Raw genomic sequence first — 24,108 nt, forward strand, 5'->3', positions numbered from 1 at the left:
ACTCTTACTCTATTCAGTATTAATCAGTTGGATATGATCATATAAAAGTTCTATACATAAGGCCCCAGAGCTGTGAGCTGCAGATTCTAAGTTCACTTGCTTATAACTATGGAAAGTTAACTAAATGTCCTCCTTCCTTGTTTTTCCTTATTGTGGTGACCAAGCCCAATGTGACAGAGATAACTCAACCACATGGAAAGTCCCCCAAAATATTTTTGTAGCGCTGTATCAATTACTTGGAAGAGGCATTTCAGATCAAGAGGAAGATCTGAGATCCACTTCATTAAAGGGGACCACGGACCCATTAATAAAGTGCCATTGGCTCACAGCTCTGCCTGTCTCTTTTATTGTAGGTGGGATATTTTTAATCCCCACATCACTTAGTCAAATTACTCAGGACTACATATCTCATCCTCATCAAAGATGGAGGAAACAGAATGAGAAAGATCCCAACATCCTCTGCACCCAAGGTATGAGAAGAGATTTTAAATTCTCATCATATTAATTCTTTAGTGCAATTACATAATGATCACACACACATATTTATTTCACTTTTGTTCATATGAAAGTTTTATCACATAGTTTTCTAATCAGAATTTCTGGGTATGAGTTAAATAGAATATGGTGTACCAAAAAATACCATTATTTTTAAGTGGTAGACATCTTTAATTAAGTTGGACTTAAAGCTTCATCCATAACTTTTGATTTCCTGAAGTTTCAAATAAAATTAAGAAATTTCAAATAAATGCATTTTCAATCAAAACAATAATGGGTATGACAGCTGTTTAGAAATTTTGGATCTATGCTTTTTCTCATTATTTTAATCCACTTTCTTCAACCTATTCACACCACAGACTTATTCATAAGCCCATCATCTAGTCCAAACTTCTCATTTTACAGATGAGGAAACTGAGGCACAGAGAGACAATTTAAGACAAACAAGTTATAATTAAGTTCTTCTTTCCTATACAATTCTTTCTGGCTGCTGTTTATAGAAATATTTATGTTTATCAATTTTATAATTCATAATAATTTTTCTAAAGAAAATACTCCTTTTAAGACTCCCCATTAAAACCTTGGCAGCCTTTAGCCCTTGACAACTCCTTGTCAGCTTTTAACTCCAACTCTGCTACAGTTCCATATCATTGTTTCTTCATCCACACATAGATTTTTTTTTTTAATCCTTTTGTTAGCATTTTCGTTGTTCAGTCCAACTCTATATGGCACCATGCTTTGTCTTTGGGGTTTTCCAAACAAAGGTACTGGAATGGTTTACCATATCCTTCTCCACTTGTGTCTATTACTTTATAGACCAGGAACTGAGGCAAATAGGAGTTAAGAGGAAGTTAAGTCCAAGATCACATATGTAGTATCTGAGGCTGGATTTGAACTCATGTTCCTGACTCTAAGCCTGGTACTCTATCCATTGAACCACCTATTTGCCCCTTTTGTTAGTTTAGTTACTGATTAATATAGCCTAACAGACTGATGCCAAATAAGTAAGAGGGGGAAGGTAATAAGCATTTATATAGGGTCTACTACATGCCAGGAATTCTGCTTTACAAATATCTCATTCTCACATTCAATATCACATTCTCACAACAACCATGCAAGGTATGGTTATTGTCCTTGTTTTACAATTGAGGGAAATAAGGCAGATAGAACAACTTGACCAAATTCAGAAAACTAGTAAGGATCTGAGTCTGGTTTTGAACTTATAATCTTCCTAATTCCAGTGCTAGCACTCTAGGCACTACATGGATATAAGCCACTCTGGGCTGAGATTTGAAACAAATCCTCCCTCTCCAAATTCAGTTTCCAAGAGATCAGGCTGCTTCTTTTTCAGTGAATGCCCAATTTATCAATACAAAAGAAAGAAAAATAATAATAAAAAATATCCAAGATAAATAAACAAAAAGCCTATCATAAATCTATCTCTATGGGAAAATTTATAAAGATTTTGACTAGAAAGTCACATGAAGAATTCAGAAAATACTCCTGAAGTTCCCAGGGGCTGAATCTTCTAGAAAAAAAAAAATCAACATCTGGGATTGGGAGGACAGGGGCAGCTAGGTGGCTCAGTAAATAGAGTGCTGCGCTTGAAATCAGGAAGACTTATCTTGAATTCAAATTTGACTTCTAACACTTATTAGCTGTATGACCCTAAGTAAGTCACTAAACCTATTTGCCTCAGTTTCCTCATTTGTAAAAAGAGTTGGAGAAGGAATTGGCAAATCATTCTAATATCTTTGCCAAGAAAACCCCAGATGATGTCCAACATATCTGCAATTACCGAACAACAAATACCTGAATTCCTCCAGAGAAGGTTTCTAAACTCAACCATTGGATTATGCCTTCTTTAAAAAAAAAAAGGGGGGGGGGGGGAAAGTACAGCTTTCCTTTAATAAGAATAATAAAACACATAAGAATCCCTTTAGCTAAATTTAAATTTGCAAAATGTGCAGATATAGAATGTCTATTTTTAAGTCAAATCATTTAAAAAATATACTAGAAAGTAACCATTTGAAGAAAATCTGCAACCAAATCTCTTGTTAAAGGAAAAATGGATAATTTTCCTTTTTTAATATTCCAGATTTTTTGCTCACTCAACCTAATATACATGCACCTATTTGTGACAATTCATATAATGTATGGTACCTATTTGATCAATTAATATTTTTTTTTCTGAGACAATTGAGATTAAATGACTTGCCCAGAGTCACGCAGCTAGGAAGTGTTAAGTGTCTGAGGTCAAATTTGAATTCAGGTCCTCCTAACTTCAGGGCTGGTATAATTAACATTCTTACAAATGCTATTTTGCAGAGGAATAAATCACTCTTAGAAACTTTAACTTCCTTCAAAGTTCCCCTGAGGTGTTACCTACAACATGGGGCTTTGCCTGAATTCTCCCACTGTTACTGCTTTTTTTCCCCTAAAATTAATTTGTACAACTGCATGCATTTGAATTGGTGGTGTGTGAATTATATACTGTTATGCCTTTAATAGAATATAAGCTTCTGAAGGTAGGACAGTTCCTATTTTGGAGGGAGGGGGCCTTGGTTGGGACAGAAAGTCCATTACATCCAACATCACCACAGCTTTACAGAAAAGAAAATTAACACTCAAAAAATCATCTTTTATAAGCAGCATCCCAAAGATCTAGCACAAAACCTTTAACAGGTGCTTAATAAGTGTCTATTGAATTTAATTATGTTTGTTCTTGCATTTCACTTTCTCTTCTAAATTTTGTATCTTTGGATTTCCCTATCACCTTTACTTGTATATATCTCTTCTTTTCCAGGGAGTCATCCCTGTGACAAAAAAAAAAAAGTGGAGCAGGAAAAATAGTTCACATGCTCATCTTATCTCTTCTGAGACAAGTTTGACTGGCCATGGGATTTATTTGGGGGTGTTCAGTGTAGCAATTCCTAGTTCTCAGTGATGTGTTTGGAGTTAGCACCAAATTATGAGATAGAAGTTCAAGCATTGAATGTCAGTCATGTGAAGAATTCACAATGGCCATTCTCTTTGGCAAAGGGTAGATTTATTTAGGAGAAAAGGTTCCAGACAAAATAAAGAAATACAATAGACATCAGGAATGGTAAATATGAAATAGAGTGGGAGAGCACGTAGTTAGCAAGGAAAGGGGTTTTAACAATTAATGATGGAAAAGACAAGTTCCCTAAAAGATAAGCTAATTCACAATTAACCCGGGAAAGGGGTATATTCTACAAGATGGGAATGTGTCCCCAATTGACAAGCAAAATCTGTAGGGGAGTTTAGCACCCTACAAGAGTTAATTAGCTACGGAAAGGAGAAAGACCCCATGAGGCATGGTGGGGGAATGAGAGGAAAGATATCACGTGGCCTGGAGGAGAGAGAAGGGAAAAGACACTATGAGACAGAGTAATCTGTAGCCCCAAAAGAAATTCAGCAAAGATAGTATAAACTGTGGACAGATTTATAGGGGAAATTTAACTTCAAGGGTCGGATTTCAGGATGGATACAGCAAGGTGAGGTACCCACTATTTCTTAGGACCTCATCCCTTTCATTTTTAAAATTCATTAAATTAATTCCATATAATGTTTCCCTGGTTCTGTTTACTTCACTTTGTGTCAGTTCACATGTATTCCCACACTTATTACATCCATCTACTACAATTTGCTCAGTCATTTCCTTCATCAATGGACACAACCATTGTTTCCTTTTTTTTTTTTTTTTTTTTTTTTTTTTTTGCTATTGCAGTAAATGCTGCTAATATTTGGGTGTATCTGGGATTATTCCATCTTTGATCTCCCTGAAATATACAATTCACTTTTTAAAAAATAATCATTTTCTTTCTGTTCTGAATAAGTCTGCTAAACTATTGAGTAGAACATAAGTGCAGGTGGGCAAATGAGGAAGCTAGGTCACCTCCAAAAACAAAACAAAATTCAGAAGGGTGCAGATACTTGGTTGGCTTGAAATTGTAAATCCTTGATTAAATTCAAGTTTTCCTCCTAGCCAAAAACTACAGGTGGAGTAGTTATGACCTCAGCAAAAGGGGTGTGGTGTTTTTTTTTTTTTTCCCAGGTATTTGAAACTTCGGACCAGATACACTTTGAAAGAATTAAGAATCAGAAATAAGTGTGAAGAACAAGCAGCTTTGAGGTGCTTCCTCGGGGCTGAACGAAATGGAGCTGAGAGAAACTAAACTCAACCTCAGTGGAGAGGATGGTTATTCCAACAATGCTTTTGAGGTAGGTGGGACGTTTTGTTTTGGTTCTGGAGGTTGCTGCTGCAGCTTTAACTACAACCAAAATGCTTTTAGAAGGGGAGATAATCTTTGCACACACCTTTTGGGTATTGGCCTGGTGCTTAAAGAAACAATTAAGATTAGTGGGGAGGGGTGATGGGGAAACAGAGTTTATTAAAGGCACTCTTTAAAGTTTAATGCCTTTAAAAGTAGTTTCCTTTCATCCTGAATTTTCTATTGTGTGAAGGAACCTGAAAGGTCTCTTTAGCTATTGACTACTTAGATCTCAATCAGTCAGTCAATAAACATTGATTAAGCACTTACTACAATTGACCCAGAGAAAGTCAATGCCTACCCTAAGGTCACTCTATTCTGGAAAAATTGAAGGCAGAGCTAAATTTTTGATCAAAAGGACTTGAGTTCAAATCCTACCTGTATTGTGGAATAACTTTGTGACCATGATAATCACTTCACTTATTTCAAATTTTTTTGAGTTTCAATTTTTTTCATCTTATTGTAGAATAAAAAGTTCTTGAAGGAACAGATTGTATTGTTCTGTTCTGGTATTCCAGCACCAAACCTTGAATATGATAATTAAAGGGAAGTATTCTTTACCTCCCAAAACTGCCATGAACTTCAAATGAGATAATTTATATAAAATTCTTTGCAAACCTCTCCCCATCTCCCACCCCACTCCTACACACTTGTGATTTCACTGGTACAGGAAAACTTCCTCTAACAGAGCAGTTTGGTACCTGCCCTACAACTCCTAATCTTGACTACCTGGGGACAATGAGGTAAATTAAAGGACTTCTCCAGAGCCACTAGTCATGGAGTCAATTTGGGTCAGAGGAGGGACTAGTCTCTGATTAACTCCAAGGCAGTTGCTTTATTCTCCATTGACTATACCATTTGCAAGCTTACAAGGGTCTGATGCATATTAACACTTGTCTTTTATCTTTTTAAAAAATTTATATATCTTTTATCCATTTCAGGGTATGGTTGAATTATGGGTGTGGGATCACAAATGTGTGGGAAACTCAGAGGCCATATAGCTTACTCCCTTTACCAAGGGAAACCAAGACCCAAAAAGTATTTAATAGGTAGCAAGTGGAAGACTTAAAATTTGAACCCAGATCTATTTAATCTCTGAAACCTTGACTGTATTAGTAGTGAAATCTGCCTTAAGGAAATTCTTCTTTCCCTTCAAAATTGCCATCACCAAAAAAAAGTAAACAAACCAGCAAAAAATGAATCACAGATACGTCTTAACCCATGTTCTGGTCTATGATCTAACCTGACCTGGTTTCATGGGTTCCTAACTGGTGGAGAATGTCTGCACAAGCCAACACTGGGCTGCTTGGAACTTGAAGGTTCCTGAGACTTTCCAAACCCCCTCTGGGGATTAGAGAGTTAAAGTGTCCTATGATCTGGCTAACCCTTTGCCAAAGGGGATGTTCAGATTAGCTCCTGAAGTTTGCTTCCTTTACAAATTTAATGCTTCACACTGATTAAGCAATCTTGGGAACTGGGTTCAGCAAGCTTTCTGGCCCTTCTAGCAATGCTCCCTCTTTTCACCTCCACCCCTATTCCTCACAAGCAAATCCAAGGCATAATTGGGACCAGAGGGAGAATAAAGGTAGAGGAAACTAACTCTAAAACCTCCAAGGCCAAATCTTCTGTTTAGCTTTTAAATTACTGCGCTACCCTACCTTTACTTACACTTTACTCCTTTTCTCACTGTTTCTTGAATAATAACAATAATTGGGTTTATATAATACTTTCAGGGTTTATAAGTCATTAACATAAGTTCTGACTTGACCCTCACCACAGTCTTGTAAAGTAAGTGCTATTATAATCCCCATTTTATAGATGAGGAAATTGAGGCATGCAAAAGTTTAAGTGACTTTGTTCAGGATATCACAGCTAGTAAATGTCTGAAATGAGATTTGAATTCAAGATCTCCTGATTCTGAGCTTCTTCAACATAGCTTTCCCATCTTCTGCTGTCCCCCAAGTCTGGAATGCTCTCCCTTCTAACCTCTGGGTCCTGTCTTCTTTCAAGAAAAAGTTGTTCAGCACCTTCTTCAAAAGTCATTTCCCAATTCCTGCCACTCCCCACCTCCACCACTGCTAATATCTTATAAAATAATCCCCAATTTACCCTGTATGTGTCTTTATATACATAATTGTTTAAATGATGTCTCCCCTAGTAGAATATCAGCTCTTTAAGATGTTAGGAACTGTGATTCTGCCTTTCTTTGCATTCTTAATGACTAACTATATGCCTGGCACATAGTAAGTTCTTTGATTGACTAAATGAATGCATGAAAAGAAAAGGAAAGAGGGTAAAAGAAGCAGAGAATGGAGAAACAGAGGTGGCTGTAGCTGGAAATTTTCCTCAAAGTTCTAGCTGTACGCAATTATAAATATTGGCTTTTATTATTCTGCTTTGGCAATGAGAGTAAGTTTAGCTTCCTGGCTTTCTGGGACAAAGCACAATTGATCCAGACCTGTTGGCTTGCTCCTCCCCCATTCATAGCTTAGTTGTCCTGAGTTCCATTTCCTGAGACTCCCAGACTGCTCTTCTTATTTAAAAACAAAACAAAAAACTGAGTAGACAGGGACCAAAAATGACTTACTAACTTTTAAAAAATACGGTATTTACTGATTAGCCAGTAATTCCTAACAAGAAAAAGTTTTGATCCAAAAGACTTTGAAAATTATACCATACAGTATCCTAGTTTATCTGTATTATTGATAAAGAGTGGTCCTCAACCACTCATTATCCCTCTTTCCACAACTCTCTCAAACCTTTTCATCCCTCCTCAAATCTCCCACAGATCCCTCTTTCCCTAGTTTTAGCTACTTTACAGGAAAAAAAAATGAGGCCATTCACCATTAACTCCTCTCCTCATCTCCTATTGATGATGTCCTGAGTAACTGGGTGCAGTTGGCAGAGAAAGAATGAAATATTAATAGAACTGCTCCCTGGGCAGGCAGGGAAGGACACTAATAGGAAACAGTTTAGCCTCATAGTCCAATCCTCTGTAGAGGTTATAGGCAGCCCAGCCTTGCTGTGTCAAGTCAGAAATCCAAGTTATTCAAGCCTTGAGATAAAAATTTCCACTATAAATCTGTCCAGGGCTCCTGCTATATTTGCTGAATCCCTGTTGGGATTATAGCCCCTCACTGCACTGTCTCATGGTGTCTTTCCATTCACTCCTCAATGCCTCATAGTGTCCCTCATCACCCCACCATTATCCTCTCACTCCCCTCACTATGTCTCATGGTATCTTTCTCCTTTCCATAGCTCACTAACTCTTTTAGGGGGCTAAACTCCTCTGTGAATTTGGCCTGTAAGTTAAGGGCATACTCTCATCTCATGGTATATTCCCTTTCTCCTGGTTAATTGTGAGTTCCATTGGGGAACTTGCCTTTTCCATCATTAATTATTAAAACCCCTTTCCTTATTATGTGCTCTCCCAATTTTATTTCATATTTACCATTCCTGATGTTTATTGTACCTCTTTATTTTGTCTGAAACCTCTTCTCCTAAATAAACCTGTTTTTTACCAAAGAGAATGGCCTTTGTGAATTCTTCACATAACCAAACCCCAGCATTTGGTGCTGGAACCTCAATCTAACTGGCAATCACTCTCGTAAAACACATCATTCGGTGCCCACAGCCACATAACTACTGCTCAGGTACCTTCCCCGCTCTCCTTTTCATTCCTGTTTCATATAATGAGGTGCCCTTACTCCTTCCCCAAACTACCTCCTCTGCTTGTTTAGGCAATGCCATAGTCACATCTCCTCCGACTGCCTTCTCTGCCATCCCCACTCTTTTACTTAGTTTCAATCTTTCTCTCTCTGCTGCTCATTTCATATTGCCTGCAAAGAGGCCCATATCTCCCCTAGTCTGAAAATGTCCCTTGGGCCCTTTTTGATCCCTGTAATAGCTCTTTTCTTGTCTCCTCTGTTTTTAGCTAAATTCCTCAAAAGGCTTGTCCAGTGATCCCACCTTCTCTACTCTGATGTCATACTTGACCTTTTACAGTCTGCTTTCTGACCATCACTCCATGGTAACTTCTCTCCAGAGCTGCTCACCACCTCTTTGTTGCAAAAAACAGTGGCTTTTTCTCAGTCTTCATTATCCTGGGCCTCTGCAATCTTTGGCAAGGTTTGCCACAGCACCCTCTTTTCTTTACTATATCCTCCCCTCTCCCTCTCCTTGCCCCCTTTTCCCTCTGTCCCTCTCTGTGTCTCTGTCTCTGTCTCTGTCTCTCTCTCTCTCTCTCTCTCTCTCTCTCTCTCTCTCTCCTTTTCTCTCTCTGTCTCTGTCTCTCTCTGCCTCTGTCTCTCTGTCTCTGTCTCTCTCTGTCTCTGTGTGTCTCTAAGTCTGTCTCTCTGTCTGTCTCTGTCTCTCTCTGCCTCTGTCTCTTTGTCTCTCTCTGTCTCTGTCTCTCTCTGCCTCTGTCTCTCTGTCTCTGTCTCTCTCTGTCTCTCTTTTCTGTCTCTCTCTCTGTCTCTCTCTCTCTCTGTCTCTGTCTCTCTCTCTCTCTCTTTCTCTCCCTTTCTCTGTGTCTGTCTCTGCCTGTCTCCTTTTCTCCCTCTCTCCCTCCCTCCCTCCTTCCTTCTCTCTCTGTCTCTGTCTCTCTCTATCTCTCTCTCTTTCTCTCTCTCTCTCTCTCTCTCTCTCTCTCTCTCTCTCTCTCTCTCCTTCCTCTCCTCTCTTCCTCCCTCTTTCTGTAGGATTTCAGGACACTGCTCTCTCGTGGGTCTCTTCCTACTTATCTGACCATTCCTTTATCTCCTTTAATACGTCCTCCTCCAGATCATGCTAACTAACCATTCAGTTCAGTTTCTGTACAGGTCCCTCTTCTCTTCTCTTCTCTTCTCCTTCTGTACTACTTCACTTGATGATCTCATTCACTCCTATGGATCTGATGACCACCTTTATGCTGATTACTCTAAAATCTACCTATCCTGTCCTAAAATCTGCTGACTTTCAATGTCACATCTTCACCTGTCTTTCAGACACCTCCAACTAGATGTTCACTCATCATTTTAAACTCAGTATGTTCAAAATAGAACATTATCTTTCCCCTTAAACCCTACCCCACGCCTCCATCCTTCCTTATTACTATAGAAGGCAATACTATCCTTCCAATACCATATTTCACCTTAGCCTCTATAACCAATCTGTTAGCTAAGACCTGAAGGTTTTACCTTTGCAATCAATATCTCTTTCTCTCTTTTACACCACTGTCATTCTGGTGCAGGGCCTCATTACCTCAAGCCTAGATAGACTATGCTAACAGTTTACAGGTGGATCTGTCTGCCTCAAGTCTTTGCCCACTCCAATCCACCTTCCATTCAGTTGCTAAAGTAACTTTCATAAAGAGCAGGTATTATGTTGCCTCTCCTCTTATTCAAACTCCAGTGGTTTCCAAGTGTCTTCAGAATTAAATACAAAATGCTCTCTGGCATTCAAAGTCCATCCTGTGATGGACTTGGCTTCCTCCTACCTTTCCAGTCTTTTTACACCCAATTCATTAATACCTACTCTTTGATTCTGTGATACTGCTCTCCCAGTTGTTCATTGAGGATATTAGGATAATTGTAGGAACTGAGTGAACCATACTGACTGCATCTTGTTACTGAATTCTGGAGCTAGCTCAGTTTCCTTTCTATTCAATTATGGGACTAGTCCAACTTCTGTCTTGTGAGAAAACTATTCAGTTGTTAAAATTGGGAGAAAACTTTATTGTATTGTTTGAACTTAACCTTGCATGGCTGGGAAACTAGACCACCTCAACCTGCTGCTTAGAGATCCTTAATCCAGGTTATGCTGACCAGAAACTGTCAGATTCAAATGGTTACAAGGAGTTTTCTCAGTTTTATACCTGAAACATCCCATATGTCTTATATGACAACTGGCCCCATACTGATCAATCAATTATTGTTTCCATATTCTTTTGATTGTTTACAGGCAATTTGGAGAGTGGGACACGTTCTTTTATGATTTCAGAGAATTACACCTGTTTACTCTCCCCCTGCTAACTTGGAAACTCCCAAATCCTTCTTCCAAATAGAAATCAGATTATTGAATATTGAATTGTTTTCATTCATTGATGTTATTTGATTGTTTTTAATGTATAAAAGTCTGTCTCCCTCTGTATTTGGGGGTCCAAGACGTACACTGAGGAGTTTGTTGGGCAATTTAATAATCAATATGCTCAGATCAGACTTTTGTTTTCCTCAGCCCTTTAATGATTCATTTACCATATCCACAAACCACAAGACACTCATCTCTCAACTCTTGGCATGGTCTCTGAGTGCCTCCCACATCTGGGGTACTCTTCCTTCTCTGTTCTGACTACTGACCTTTCCCTAACTTCCTCCAAGTCCTAACTAAAATTCCGTCCTTTACAGGAAGCCATCCCCAATTCTTAACTCTAGTACCTTCCATGTCTTAATTACTTCCCACCAATCGTCTATATAGCTTGCTTGGTATAGATTTGTTTTCTATTGTCCCCTTCTGTTTCTCAAAGTATATTTTGAAAGGGTTAAACCCCAAAGGGATTAAATACCTTATAAGAAACATGAACAAGAAAAGCCACTTACTTCATAATTTATCAAGCAGTTCCTAGACTTCCCTACTTCTATGAAAAAGTCACCACTAGCAAAATAAAGAGGAGAAAAGTAACTTCCACAAAGCCAAGTCTGTAAAATCCAGGAAGTAAATAGCTATCAGTCACAAGGGCTCTTAGTCTTTAATGTCTATCAGACACAATTTTCTTTCAACAGAAGAATCATTTAATGTTTAAGTCCCTGATTCCCCTATGCACATACATATATACACACAGAGCAAATATCTGTCAAGGTTAATCTCCTTTAGGAAGGGATCTGCTTGAACAAGGAAAAGATTGTACACAGTAACAAGATTAGGTTATGATCAACTGTGATAGACTTGGCTCTCTTCAACTTTGAAGTGAATCAACAGTGATTCAAGGCAATTCCAAAAGACTTGTGACAGAATGTGGATCAAATCATAATATTTTCATCTTTTTGTTGTTGTTGGTTGTTTTTTTTTCTTTCCTGTGTTTTTCCCTTTTGATTTGATTTTTCTTGCACAGCATGATAAATATGGAAATATGTTTATGTTTATAAAAACTGCACATGCTTAACTTATACTGGATTGCTTACTGTCTTGTGGCGGGGGAGAAAAATTTGGAACACAAGGTTTTGCAAAGGTGAATATTGAAAATTATCTTTACATATATTGGAAAAATAAAATACTATTTAAAAAAGAGATATGCTTAATCAGGATATTAAGTATTTGTATGCATAAAAGTAGAGAATTAGGGATTAAGCAAAACAGAACCATGTTCTCTTGGAGCTTAGAATCTTCCAGTAGAAAGATGATATGTATGTATGTAAGTATGATCATCATTGGCATGAAAAGGTTATGTAATTGCAGATTTAGAACTAAAAGGGAATTTTAGAGGCTATTTTGGTCCAACTCCTTTTATTTTGCCGATGAGAGTAATGAGGGTAAGAAATAAAATGAATTCCCTGAAGATATTTCAGAGGCAGTTACTATAATAATAATCGATATTGATATGATATTTTCAAGATTGCAGGCCATCTTACATTACCTCATTTGTGTGCTAAAGTAAGTATTATTGTTGTTTAGTCGTTTCTGATTTGAACTCAGGTTCTCCTGACTCCAGGGCCAGTGCTCTATTCACTAAGTCACCCAGCTGCCTCTAGCACAGTACTCTTGTTCAGTCATTTTTCAGTCCCCTCTACTTTTTCCTGACTTCATTTGGGAATTTCTTTGCAAAAATACTAGACTGGTTTATCATTGCCTTCTCTCCTTCATTTTATAGATGAGGAAACTGAGGCAAACCCTTAAAAGGATTAAGTTACTTTTTCCATGTTCACACTTCTAGTAAATCTCTGAAGTCATATTTGAACTCAGTCTTCTTGCTCTAAGCTTGGCACTCTATGCATTATGGCACCACCTAACTGCCCTTCTTTATACTTTAGAAAATTATGCCCTAAGATAAGTATTATCATACCCATTTTTACAGCCAAAGAAAAGAACTCAAAGACTTGCCTATTGTCTCACCTCTAACAAGTGTTAAAGGAAGGATCTGAATCCTTCCTATCCAGCACTCTTATTTACTATACTACCGTGCCTTACTAGTGTATAAATATTTTGATGAAGTTCATGATTAAGTATGAGAATGATAGTAAAAGTTAAAAGAATGGAGGCCTGAAGTAGGCAAAGGAAAAAAAGTAATCAATTGGAGGAAAGAGTTTCTTCAATTACAGGAAGGATTATTAGATGAGGGGCAGAGGGGGAATAGAGAAGGGAGAGATGAAAACCAAATTTCCATTTATATGGAGTAGTTTTAAAGGCCTGTCTCCAATTAGTAGCATGAAGAATTTGTGTTAGAATGATAATAAAATATGCTCGATCACTGGAGCCCAGGAGATCCAGTGCCTAGATTGACCAGTTAGGTGTATGCCCTAGAATAAACATTTACCTTACTATCACATCTTGTCCCTTCTTTGAAATAATAATTTAAATTACACATACACATGTGTATGTGTACATATATATATATATATATTTGTGTATATAAAAACATACACAATACAAACACATATACAAATACACATACCTTCTCTCTTCCTATGAGTATTACAGAAAAACAAATGGTGATTTGGTACTATGAAAGGACTTTGAATTTAAAGTCAAAATGCTCCAGTTTAGATCTGGTTCATCTACTTGCTATTTGCATTTATTGGTAAAATCTAGGGCTTAGAGTTTTCCATGGGCATTGTCCATGGGCGATTCTGGATGTCCTCTGTGGATCATTTTCTTCAGCTGCACTAGATATGCCTTTCTGTTCTGAATCTCTGATTATAGGATCAGAATGCCTTGTTGAGTGCTGTGAGGAAGGAAAAGGGAACAATCAAATCAATTAGATCAATGAAAAAATAGTCACACAACAAGGCACTGGAAGACCTTTCTTCTAAGGGTTTTGAAGTGTCCCATAAAGATTCTAAAGAAAAATATGTATTACTTTTCTCCCTTTCATCAGACCTTATTTTTAAAGCATTTTATCATTTATTTATTTTTGATTAAAGCTTTGTATTTTCAAAACATATGCATAGAATAATTTTCAACATTCACCTTTGCAAAACCTTGTGTTCAAAAATTTTCCCTTCATTTCCCCCCCTTCCCTAGATGGCAAGTAATCCAATGTGTTAACCAATTCTATACACATTCCCATAATTATCATGCTGCAGAAGAAAAATCAGATCAAAAAATAAAAATGAGAAAGAAAACAAAAAGCAAGCAAACAACAAAAAAGTGAAAATACTATGTTGTGATCCATCCTCAGTTCCCACTGTCCTCTTTCTGGGTGTAAATGATTCTTTTCATCACAAGACCACTAGAGCTTGGCTAAATCATCTCATTGAAAAGAGCTATGTCTATTAGAATTGATCATCATATAGTCTTATTGTTGCAGTGTATAATGATCTGGTTCTGCTAATTTCACTTAGCATCAGTTCATGTAAGTCTCTCCAGGCCTCTCTGAAATCATCCTGCTGGTCATTTCTTATAGAACAATAATATTCCATAACATGCATGTACCATAACTTATTCAGCCAATCTCCAACTGATGAGCATCCACTCAGTTTCCATTTTCTTGCCACTACAAAAAAGACTGCCACAAACATTTTTGCACATGTGGGTTCCTTTCCCTCCTTTAAGATTTCTTTGGGATATAAGCCCAGTAGATCTAAGAGTATACACAATTTGAAAGTCCTTTGGACATAGTTCCAAAGTGTTCTCCAGAATGGTTGGATCAGTTCACAACTCCACCAACAATGCATTAGTGTCCCAGTTTTCCCACATCCTCTCCAATATTCATCATTGTCTTTTCCAGGTATCTCAGCCAATCTGAGAGGTATGAAGTGGTACCTTAGATTGTCTTAATTTGCATTTCTCTAAGCAATAATGATTTAGAGCATTTTTTTCACATGACTTGTTTTAATTTCTTCCTCTGAAAATTGTTAAGACCTTTTTTCTCCCTTTAAAATGGGGCACAAGGGGAGAGAATTATTGCTAGATGGGTTTAATGTATAGGATACTGGTCAAATATCAGGAAACTTGGAGGTTGGCTCTCTCCCCCTTCTTCCAACATTTCTTGGATGTGTGATGCTGGACAAGTTACTTAAACTCTCTAAGCCCCAATTTCCTGATCTGAAAAATTGGAATAATAATTCATACTTCATAGACTTGTAAGGTTTAAATACGTTAACATCTATAATATACTTTAAAAATCTCTGAGATGGTAACAAAATATCAGCTCTCAATTTTAGAGCTCTACTCTCATAAGAAACTCTAAATATCTTTAATAATTACTGTCACAAATACAAAATATTACTCTTAAGATAGGCTCGATGCCATCCACATCCAGATAGAGAATATGGAAATTAAATCAATTAAATTGAATCAATGCACTATTTTCACCTTTTTTCCCCCTTTCTCATGGTTTTCTCCTTTTGTTCTCATTTTCTTCTCCCAAAATGATTCATATGAAAATATGTTAAAAAAAAAAAAAAAGAATGAACATGTATAACCTAAAAAAAAAAAAAAAAAAACCCAATATTTTAAAAAGATAGATTTGAGTTTCCAAGGTTCTCAGATCCAGAAAAAAAAGAAAAGAAATGAAATGAAGCTTTAGCTGTATAAAATCCAAAGACTAGAAAGCATTCTGAGGGATCATTTGATCAAGTGGATGCACTTGCTATTTGACAATACTTTTGTCCATTTTATTGGTAAAATCTGGGACTTAAGGAAAGGTGAGGACAAGTCAATTAGGCAGCTAGGAATAGAATTCAGTCCTCCTAATTATAGCAAGGTCCTTTCCTAATTTAAAGGCTTCCTGGTATTAAGAATTTATAGCTATGGAAAAGCACAAATTCAGAACTGAATGTACTCTGCACCAAGGCACACTCAAGGACAACCCAACCAGTTTAAAGTAGAATAGGGAGAGGAAATTGTATATTCACAGAGAACCTTTTCTAATACTAAATTGTTTGATTACTTAGATAAACCATGCTATCATTCTTTTTTTTAAAAAATTAGGTTATACACATATATTCATTTTTTACTTATTTTCTATGACATGTTGGGAGAGGAAAATCAGAACAAAAGGGAAAATAAAGGGATTGAAAAAAGTGTGCTTCAATCTGTATTCGGTCTCCATAGTTATCTAACTATATGTGGATAGTATTTTCCAACCAAAATTTATTGGAATTGCTTTCGATCACTGAACTGCTGAGAAGAGCCAAGTCTATCATAGTTGATCATCACACAGTTTTGTTGTTGTTGTGCATAATGTTTTCCTGGTTCTGGTTGCTTCACTCATATGCTATCATTCTTTACAGATTCATTACTTCATTCAAATGAGTGAGTCCATTATTAATATAAAACTGGTCAGGATGCACTACTTCTGGTGAAGTCCAACTCCAGTAGTGAAATAAGGGTGTGTTTATGTAAGGGTCAGGCGGAGAGAGTTCATTATGAACTCTTCAAATTTTGTTGATCAGAGAAACAAATATATATACCTTCTGTGCTTATAGACTTGATACAAAATATACTCTTTGATATTTCTGTATCTTTTCTAACAAGTATAATCAACTGAGATGCAAATGATTAAGTGGGGATCTTGGCTACTCTGTCAAAGATGTAAATAGTTGAAGATACACTTTAGAGTAAAATGATCATATCAATGTATCAAGCACCTTTCTCCTAAATGCCTTTAGTCTCCATTGTGGGATGCTTTTTCTGTCCTAAGTTCAAAGGTATGTCTTTGGTCCATTATATAGCTAATTTTACATTTTGCTTCAGTCACCAGGTTTATTATTAATATAATAATAAGTATGTCTCTATTATTGTATATAGAAAAAGGGAACTTGGTAAGCCAAGCTACTATAATATTCAAGACCTGGAATAGATTCTTACCTCCTGGTCCTCTATAGGTCTCCTACCAGGAACCATCCTTAGATTAGGAACCAGACAGTAATTTTAGATCCAACCTCACAAGCTTTAAGGCTAGTGTCATCCAGTAGAATTTTGAATTTCAACCAGATTTTTGCCAATTAGTTTAGTACATTTGTCTTGTAAGGGAAATAAATGATGGACAGGATGGAAGGAATGGCAGAGACATGAAAACTATTACTTATAATTCAGAATAATTCAGAAGACAAAATACTGTCTTCACTGGAGACCAGTGTTATTCTATCCCAGAACATTATATAACTAGGGGTTAGTGGGAAGAAGGGTGATTCAAACAAGTCAATCAATCAACCTGCCTATTTTTTGCCAGGGTCTGTGCTGGAAAATCAAAGAATAGGAGTAGCACCTTTAGAGGTAGAAGATGCTTTCCAGATTATCTAATCCTTTTTATAGAAGATAAAATTGAGACCCAGAGAGAATAAGTAACACTTGCTTAAGAAGAGACTATTAAGTAGCAGAATCCAGACTTGAACCCAGTATTTTTTAGTATTCTATATTTTTTTAGGATTCAGTAAGAAGCTAAATTGAGAGTGCGAACTGATTTTCTAATACAGAGGTAAGTGCTTTGGGAGGAACCCACAAAATGAGGAGGTGATGTTGAAGGCAATCTGTAGTACTGCTACAAAGAAACCACAAAAAGCGTAGAATCTTTTTTTGGAGGGGATTTCCATTTCCTATTCAGAAAATGAGTTTGATCACAACTTTTGAATCAGATACTTATGGGTTTCTTCTCATGAAATTCAAAATCTGACCTCTAAGTGTACTGGAAAAGTTGGATGTCAAGCTGCCGACTCCCATAGCAAACATTAGAATGCTCTAACTTGAAGTATTTGGAAACTGAGCTAGACATTCTTAGCAATAGCTTTATTCCATTAACATGTTAGCACAGTGTAATCATGTGAGTCCCTATGGTCCTATATCTGCCTTGGAGAAATCAACAGTAAGAACTGAGCTTTCATCTGGGTTCATTAAGGATCTCCAAACAATTTTAAAATATTTCAGATAGTGCTGATCCAATATCTATTTTGCCAAAGATTTTTCTTTAAAATGTCATCAATTTCATCTATGTGAAGCAGATAGAGCCAAGTCTGGAACCATGAAAACCTGAGTTTATCTGAACTCAGACACTTACTGTGGGTATGATCTTAGGCAAGACCTCACAATGGGAAGAGTCAATACAACTGAAATGACTGAACAATAAAAAATATTAAGGAATTAAATTATTAATTAATCATTACATTTTATTTAATTAAAATAATTAACAAATTATTCGTTATTGTTATTATTTATTTATTAAGATATTAAAGAATTAACTACAAGAATAATAAAGAACTAATTCTGACAAGATCAGCGTAACTGAGCCTTCACTTCACCCTTACCCAACTCGTTTGTTGACTTTTGACATCACACACTATATTTTCTGTGCCTCTCATTTCCTTTATTATACTTCCTGAGAAAAATGACTACATTATTTTCTACTTTGTATCTTTCATAATACCTAGTCCCAAGGAGAAACAAAACATTGTAAGGATAGGATAGGAATTATTTTATATTTGTCCTTTCAATCTCCAGCAGTATGCCTGCCACTAAATAAATATTTATTGATTGTTTGATTTGGGACTAAACTTCAAAAAGATTATTGCTGGATATGTAGATTTGGGAATCCTTATTCATAAAGTGAAAGATATACACTAGTTTAAAAATAAGAGTAACGAATTTATCAGTCATAGGTGAAATCTAGTTACCAATTTAATTTCAAACTATTTCCAGAACAAATACTAAGGAGTAACACACCTACATATGACAATAGTTGCAACTGCACTTTATTCAATTAAATCCTTTTATCTCTGTGTAGGGATTCCCATCTTCACGGAAAAACTAGAGCTCTGAGCCAAAGGCACTTTATTAAAGGGTTTATGGCCCTCTCTAAAGAAGTGGATCTCAAATCTTCCTCACATCTGAGTTTCCCTGGTCCTCTTGACTTTTGTTTTTATAGAGTTTGATACCCAAATGTATAAAAGAGGCATGGTAAAATAAAGAATCTTATTGGTTGATAGACTGTGCTCTTAAGGGCCATAAAATAAGATGGGCAAGATAAGAGTTGTCTGGTTACCTGTTCATGCTGGGACAGGAGAAAGTAGTCTGGGGGTACAAAAATAAGTTGGGAGACTTTCCAAGAGTCGCCTTTACTCTGCTGGGTTTGGGCATGAGATTTGAGTAAAACAGAATTAAGACATCTTTGTCCACATTCTTGTGGTTGTACAAGTGAGTTTCATAACTGGTAAACAAGTAGTGATCATCATTTTAAAGTTTGAGACCTAAGATATAGCTTAATATGAGATCCTAGCTTATCTAATTATCCCTGTATGATTTATGTAAAATACCAAACTAATTAATATTGATTGGAATAGAGAGAAATCCAAATGGATCATTTCTCATACCTATGAATATTTCTTTGACCTGTTATTGCTTTTCCTGTCTTGAATTTCACCCTTTTTTCTTCATTTCCCCCCTCCATGAACCATCTAAGATATAGGATTATAGGTTTTAGAACTAAAAAGGACCAGGTACATCTAATTTAACCTTCTCCTCCTTTTATAAATGAGTTAATTTAGTGCCAGAGAAGTAAATTGATTGGCCCAAGGTCAAATAGGAAGTAGCAAAGTTAAGATTTGAATCCAGGACTCCTATAACTCTTCAGTTAAGTCACTTACTGGATACTCTCTGACCTGCTAGCATCAAAATATTCACAACTGCTCTTTGAGTCAGGACCTCACCCAATTCCAAATCCATCTAAATTACATTCCTTGAGCTAAAGAACCAACAGAACATCAAAATCTACAACCTACTTGTCAGAGTCCTGGGATTAATCTGAACAGCTCAAAGGAGGAAATGAGAGTGAGAAACAATTTAGTTTCAGCTGACAATATGAATGCATTTTAAAGGATTATACTTTCAGGTATTTTAAACGTAAGAAGTTTAACTAAGGGGAGGGGATGAGAGAAGGGAAGCTTCCCAAATGGTTAAATGTTTAATTTTAAGACCCTTACTGGGAAAGGAATTTGGGGGTCATTTCCACATTTTTTCCTGCCATTCATTCTTGGGTTCTTTTACATTTGGCTAGGGGTATATAAAAAGTCAAATACTACTTCCTTAGCAGCATTGGATTACTTAAAAATTAATATGTTCTAGACAATCAATGAAAATGAATACTTCCATACACAAAATCCAGAAAATTAGAATTGTACATGGAATTGTTAACCCACTAGATACATTATGATCTTTTTAATATATATCAAATTTATTGTGGTAGTTACAATGGGATCCTGCCTGTCTGTGTCTCTCTTTGAACTTCCTCTGGTTTCATCTGTGTTTTCGTCAGTGTTTCACTGATTTTTCTCTTCCTAATTTTTTTCTTGCCTTACTACCACTATTCCCCTTTCCACATAAAAGTTCTCATAACAAAAGCATACTCAAGAAAAATTTGTGTCTGAAAATGTATACAGAGTACTTAATAAAGACTAGCCAATACATAGCATTTCTAGTTCAATAGACATGCAAATATATCCAAAATAATTTCCATGAATTGAGAATCTAATTTTTAAAGAATAACCTTAAATACTCAGACACACATGCAACTAGTCATACTGCTTTACTAACCAAAGGTTACATGGTCTAAGACCTATAGTGAGAAAGAAACCACTATATCCTGAGGTATCCCATTTGTTCTAATGATCAGGAAGTTTTTCTTTTCATTAATTTGCTTGTTTGTAATTTCCATCCCCAGTTCCAAGGTTGGATTACCATAGTGAGGTATATTGTAGAGGAAAATTTTTGTTGGGTACTAAGGTATCTAGAAAATTCTAAATTCTGTAATTTCACAACTGTGGTAAATTAAATATTTGTTGATTCCTGTTTGTCTCAATTATTAATAAAAATGGCAGTTTCAAAACTATGGTCAGTTTCTAAATGAGACAATCCTCTAGGTAGCCTTTCCAGACAAATTCTGAGAGACAAAGCTTTGAGCATGATCAATTTATTAGTACTAGCAATAAATTGGGTCAATCCCTCTTGGAATGAGCTGAAGAACTTGAGTGAGGGCTGTCAGGATCTTTTATAACAGTTAGCAAGATAACAGAGCAATATAGATGTGTCTCCTCCAGATTGGCTACTGATGACATGATCAGGATTGAAATTGGATCTGATCATCCTCTTTTGAAATCCTTCTTACCCACAGCCTGGACATATGATTCAAGTCATAAAACACAAGTTCTGAATGATAGAATTAGGGGTTGTTGCTTTAGTTTAAATTGAAAATATTTGACCTTTTAAGTTAATCAAGTTACTCTGGAAAGTGGAGAAAAGATAATTACAAAACAAAAGCTTGACCTTTAGACAAGTTTTTCTGGGATATAATGGTAGATGAAGTTTATAAAAGGAAGGAATCTTGAAAAGGAATATTAAATCTAGCTTGATTTTATTGTTCTGTCATTTAAGTCTTCTCCAATTCTTTCTTTGGCAGAAATGTTACAGTGATTTACCATTTCCTTTTCCAGCTCATTTTACAAATAAGGAAACCGAGGAAAGCAGAATTAAGTAATTTGTTCAGTTACAAAGCTAGCTAGTGCCTGACTCAGAAATTTTAACTCAGAAAGATAAGTCTTCTTGACTTTAGGTCTGGCCCTTTATCTTAACTCTGTGCTATCTAGCTGCTCTGCTTCCTAGTAACTCATTTCCAATTTCTATTTCATCAGTGCAGTATATCTTAGGGTTCAGAGGTCTCATGCAATCATCTGGCTTCTGAAAACATCTTCTCTTGGCCATTATGGAATACATCTATTGTCAGAACAATTCTAAAGGGAGGGATTTCTCTGAAAAGATCTGCTTCTCTGGTTCAGGCTATTCTTAGGGATTCTATAATCTTTTGTAAAATAGACCACAATACAGTACATCCTCTTGAATTAGATTTTCTGTTAATCAGTTTAAGCATCAAGAACCCATAATTCACCCAAAATTTCAGAGAATTTAAATTTTTACATCACCTTGCTTTTCCTATCTTTATCAAAGTCTGTATCTGATATAGACACTGGAATCTTTAAAAGAATCTATAAAGATAAGACTTGTTAATGAGTCCTTTTATTTAAAGATTTCATAGTTAACAAAGTAAACATGTGAGCCAAGGTTAAAAGTGCTTTTTTAAAAAATTGGCTCCCTTGTCTTCTTCCCTCACCCTTCCCCCATCTTCCCACCTCTCCCCTTATTTCTTTATAGATTTCATAGGTATATGTGTATATGTGAATGTATGTCCTTCATGGTATATGTGTGGTATGTCCTATTGAACCCATTCCTAATATGAGTAGATTTTCAGAACTATAAGCCATCCTCACCCTTTAATGCCTCTTGGTCTTTTCTACCTCTGTACCTCATTTGTATAACATGATTACTATTTTTACCTTAATTCTGCTCATCTTTCTTTTGAGCTATCCTATTATTGATATAAATCTTAAACATATAATATACATATATAAAAACATAAATAATTTATTCATGTTTAAACAGTTTGACCAATTTCTTTAAAATTGATCTTCTATATTGGCTTTTATATGTTAAATTTTCTGTTAAGTTCAGGTTTGGTTGATTAAAAGTCCTGAAAATCTGCAAGTTTGTTGAAGGTCCATTTTTTTCTCATTTAAAATTATAGATAATTTTACTGGATATGATATTTTTGGCCACAAGCTTAGCTCTTTTGATTGTTGATTGATATGATTCCAAGACCTGTGGTATTTTATTGTAGATGCTGATTGGTCTTATACAATTTTAATTGTAGCTCCAGCATATTTGGAATTTTTTTTTTTCTTGTTTCTTGCTAAATTTTCTCTTTGATCTGGGGATTTCAAAATTTGGCAATACTATTTCTGTGTGTTTTCCACAAAGAATCTCTTCGAGGTGGTGATGAGTGCATTTTTTTCTATTTCTACTTTTCCTCATGTTCTATCACTCCAGGACAATTTTCTTGGATTATTTCCTGAATTATTGTGTCAATGTTCTCTTTTTGGTCAGAACTTTCTGGCAATCCAATTATTCTTATATTTTCTCTTCTTGATCTGTTCTCGAGATCTGTTTTTCTTACAAGAAGCATAAGATGTTTTACATTCTGTTCTATTTTCTCATTACTATCCATTTAGTTATTTCTTGAATTTTCATAACTTCACTGGCTACTTCTTGCCCAATTCTAATTTTCAGAGTTATTCTCATCTTTGATTCTCTGTGCCTCATTTTCTAATTAGTTAACTATTTTTTCATAATCTTGTTTTCCTTGGATGATTTTTAATTTTCTTTTTAGTTTTTCCTCAATGTCTCTCATTTGATTTTAAAATTTTTTTTTGAGTTCCTGAATAAATTCTCTCTGGACAGGGAGCCATTTCATGTTACTCTTTGGGGTAGAAGCTTTTTTACTTAAGTGTCCTCCTCTGAAGATGAACAGCCCCCTTCCCTGTTTTAATAATATGTTTCAATAGTGAGATTCTTTCATATTTGCCAATTCATTTTTTAATAAAAGGTATTAGTGTAAGCACTTCTAATCACAGGGTGGGGGAATGGTGCCTTCTCTTCAGCTCTCCTCTCTGACCAGGAACCCCAAATAAAGAACTCCTCCCTCAGTCAGCAGCATCCCTGCTTTGCTTTTTCTGCACTGACCAGGAGCTTGTTCCTTCTCACCCAGGGCCACTTTACAGCAGCATAGCTGTTCCCTCAGTCTTCCCAGACTCAGACCCTAACTCCACAAACAGTCCAGGAAGTAAAAGTCTCAGTGGTTCCTGCTGAAGCTCCAGTCACACCTAGCTAACCAAAGTGTCCCCATTTGGTGTTTCTGTGGAGCTAGCCTGGAGGTGTTTGCACTTCAGGCAGGTTAATTCCCAGTCTGAACTCTTTCTTCAGATATTCTTGGTTTAAATCAGGAGTATTCCTATTCTTCCCCAAGTCTTCTTGATTTTTGGCCAGCCTATGTTTGCCCTGAGGTGCAAATTTGTTCTATTTGTGGGAGAAATTAGGAGAGGTTGAAATCTACTGTAGCATCTTCCAGAAATTTCCAGGATTATAGTTTCTTAGGAAACCAACTCCTTATCTAAGAATTTTACAAAATTCAGCAATTTATGGCAAAGGGCTGATGGGATTTTATGACCTTCAAACAGATTGTCCCAAGAAAATTGGCAAGTTTGCCATTAAGGTAATGTTTCTTCTCCTTTTACTCACATCGTGTTCT

At 36.2% G+C, this 24,108-nt stretch overlaps 1 protein-coding gene across 2 annotated transcripts in view; it reads left to right on the top strand.

Annotated features, from left to right (window-relative positions):
- Positions 1-24,108, top strand: part of SLC28A3 (solute carrier family 28 member 3) — a 140,003-nt gene that overhangs the window by 22,511 nt on the left and 93,384 nt on the right. The window contains exons 2-3 of one of the 2 annotated variants that reach the window (XM_031945461.1): positions 354-470; positions 4,574-4,740. In XM_031945461.1, the coding sequence (XP_031801321.1) occupies positions 4,675-4,740 (66 nt within the window). In that variant the 5' untranslated portion in view covers positions 354-470; positions 4,574-4,674. The remainder of the gene's footprint in view (positions 1-353; positions 471-4,573; positions 4,741-24,108) is intronic. The other variant, XM_031945462.1, reaches the window with a different exon arrangement.

Source organism: Sarcophilus harrisii, chromosome 1, assembly GCF_902635505.1.
Source record: "Sarcophilus harrisii chromosome 1, mSarHar1.11, whole genome shotgun sequence".
Taxonomy (NCBI): domain Eukaryota; kingdom Metazoa; phylum Chordata; class Mammalia; order Dasyuromorphia; family Dasyuridae; genus Sarcophilus; species Sarcophilus harrisii.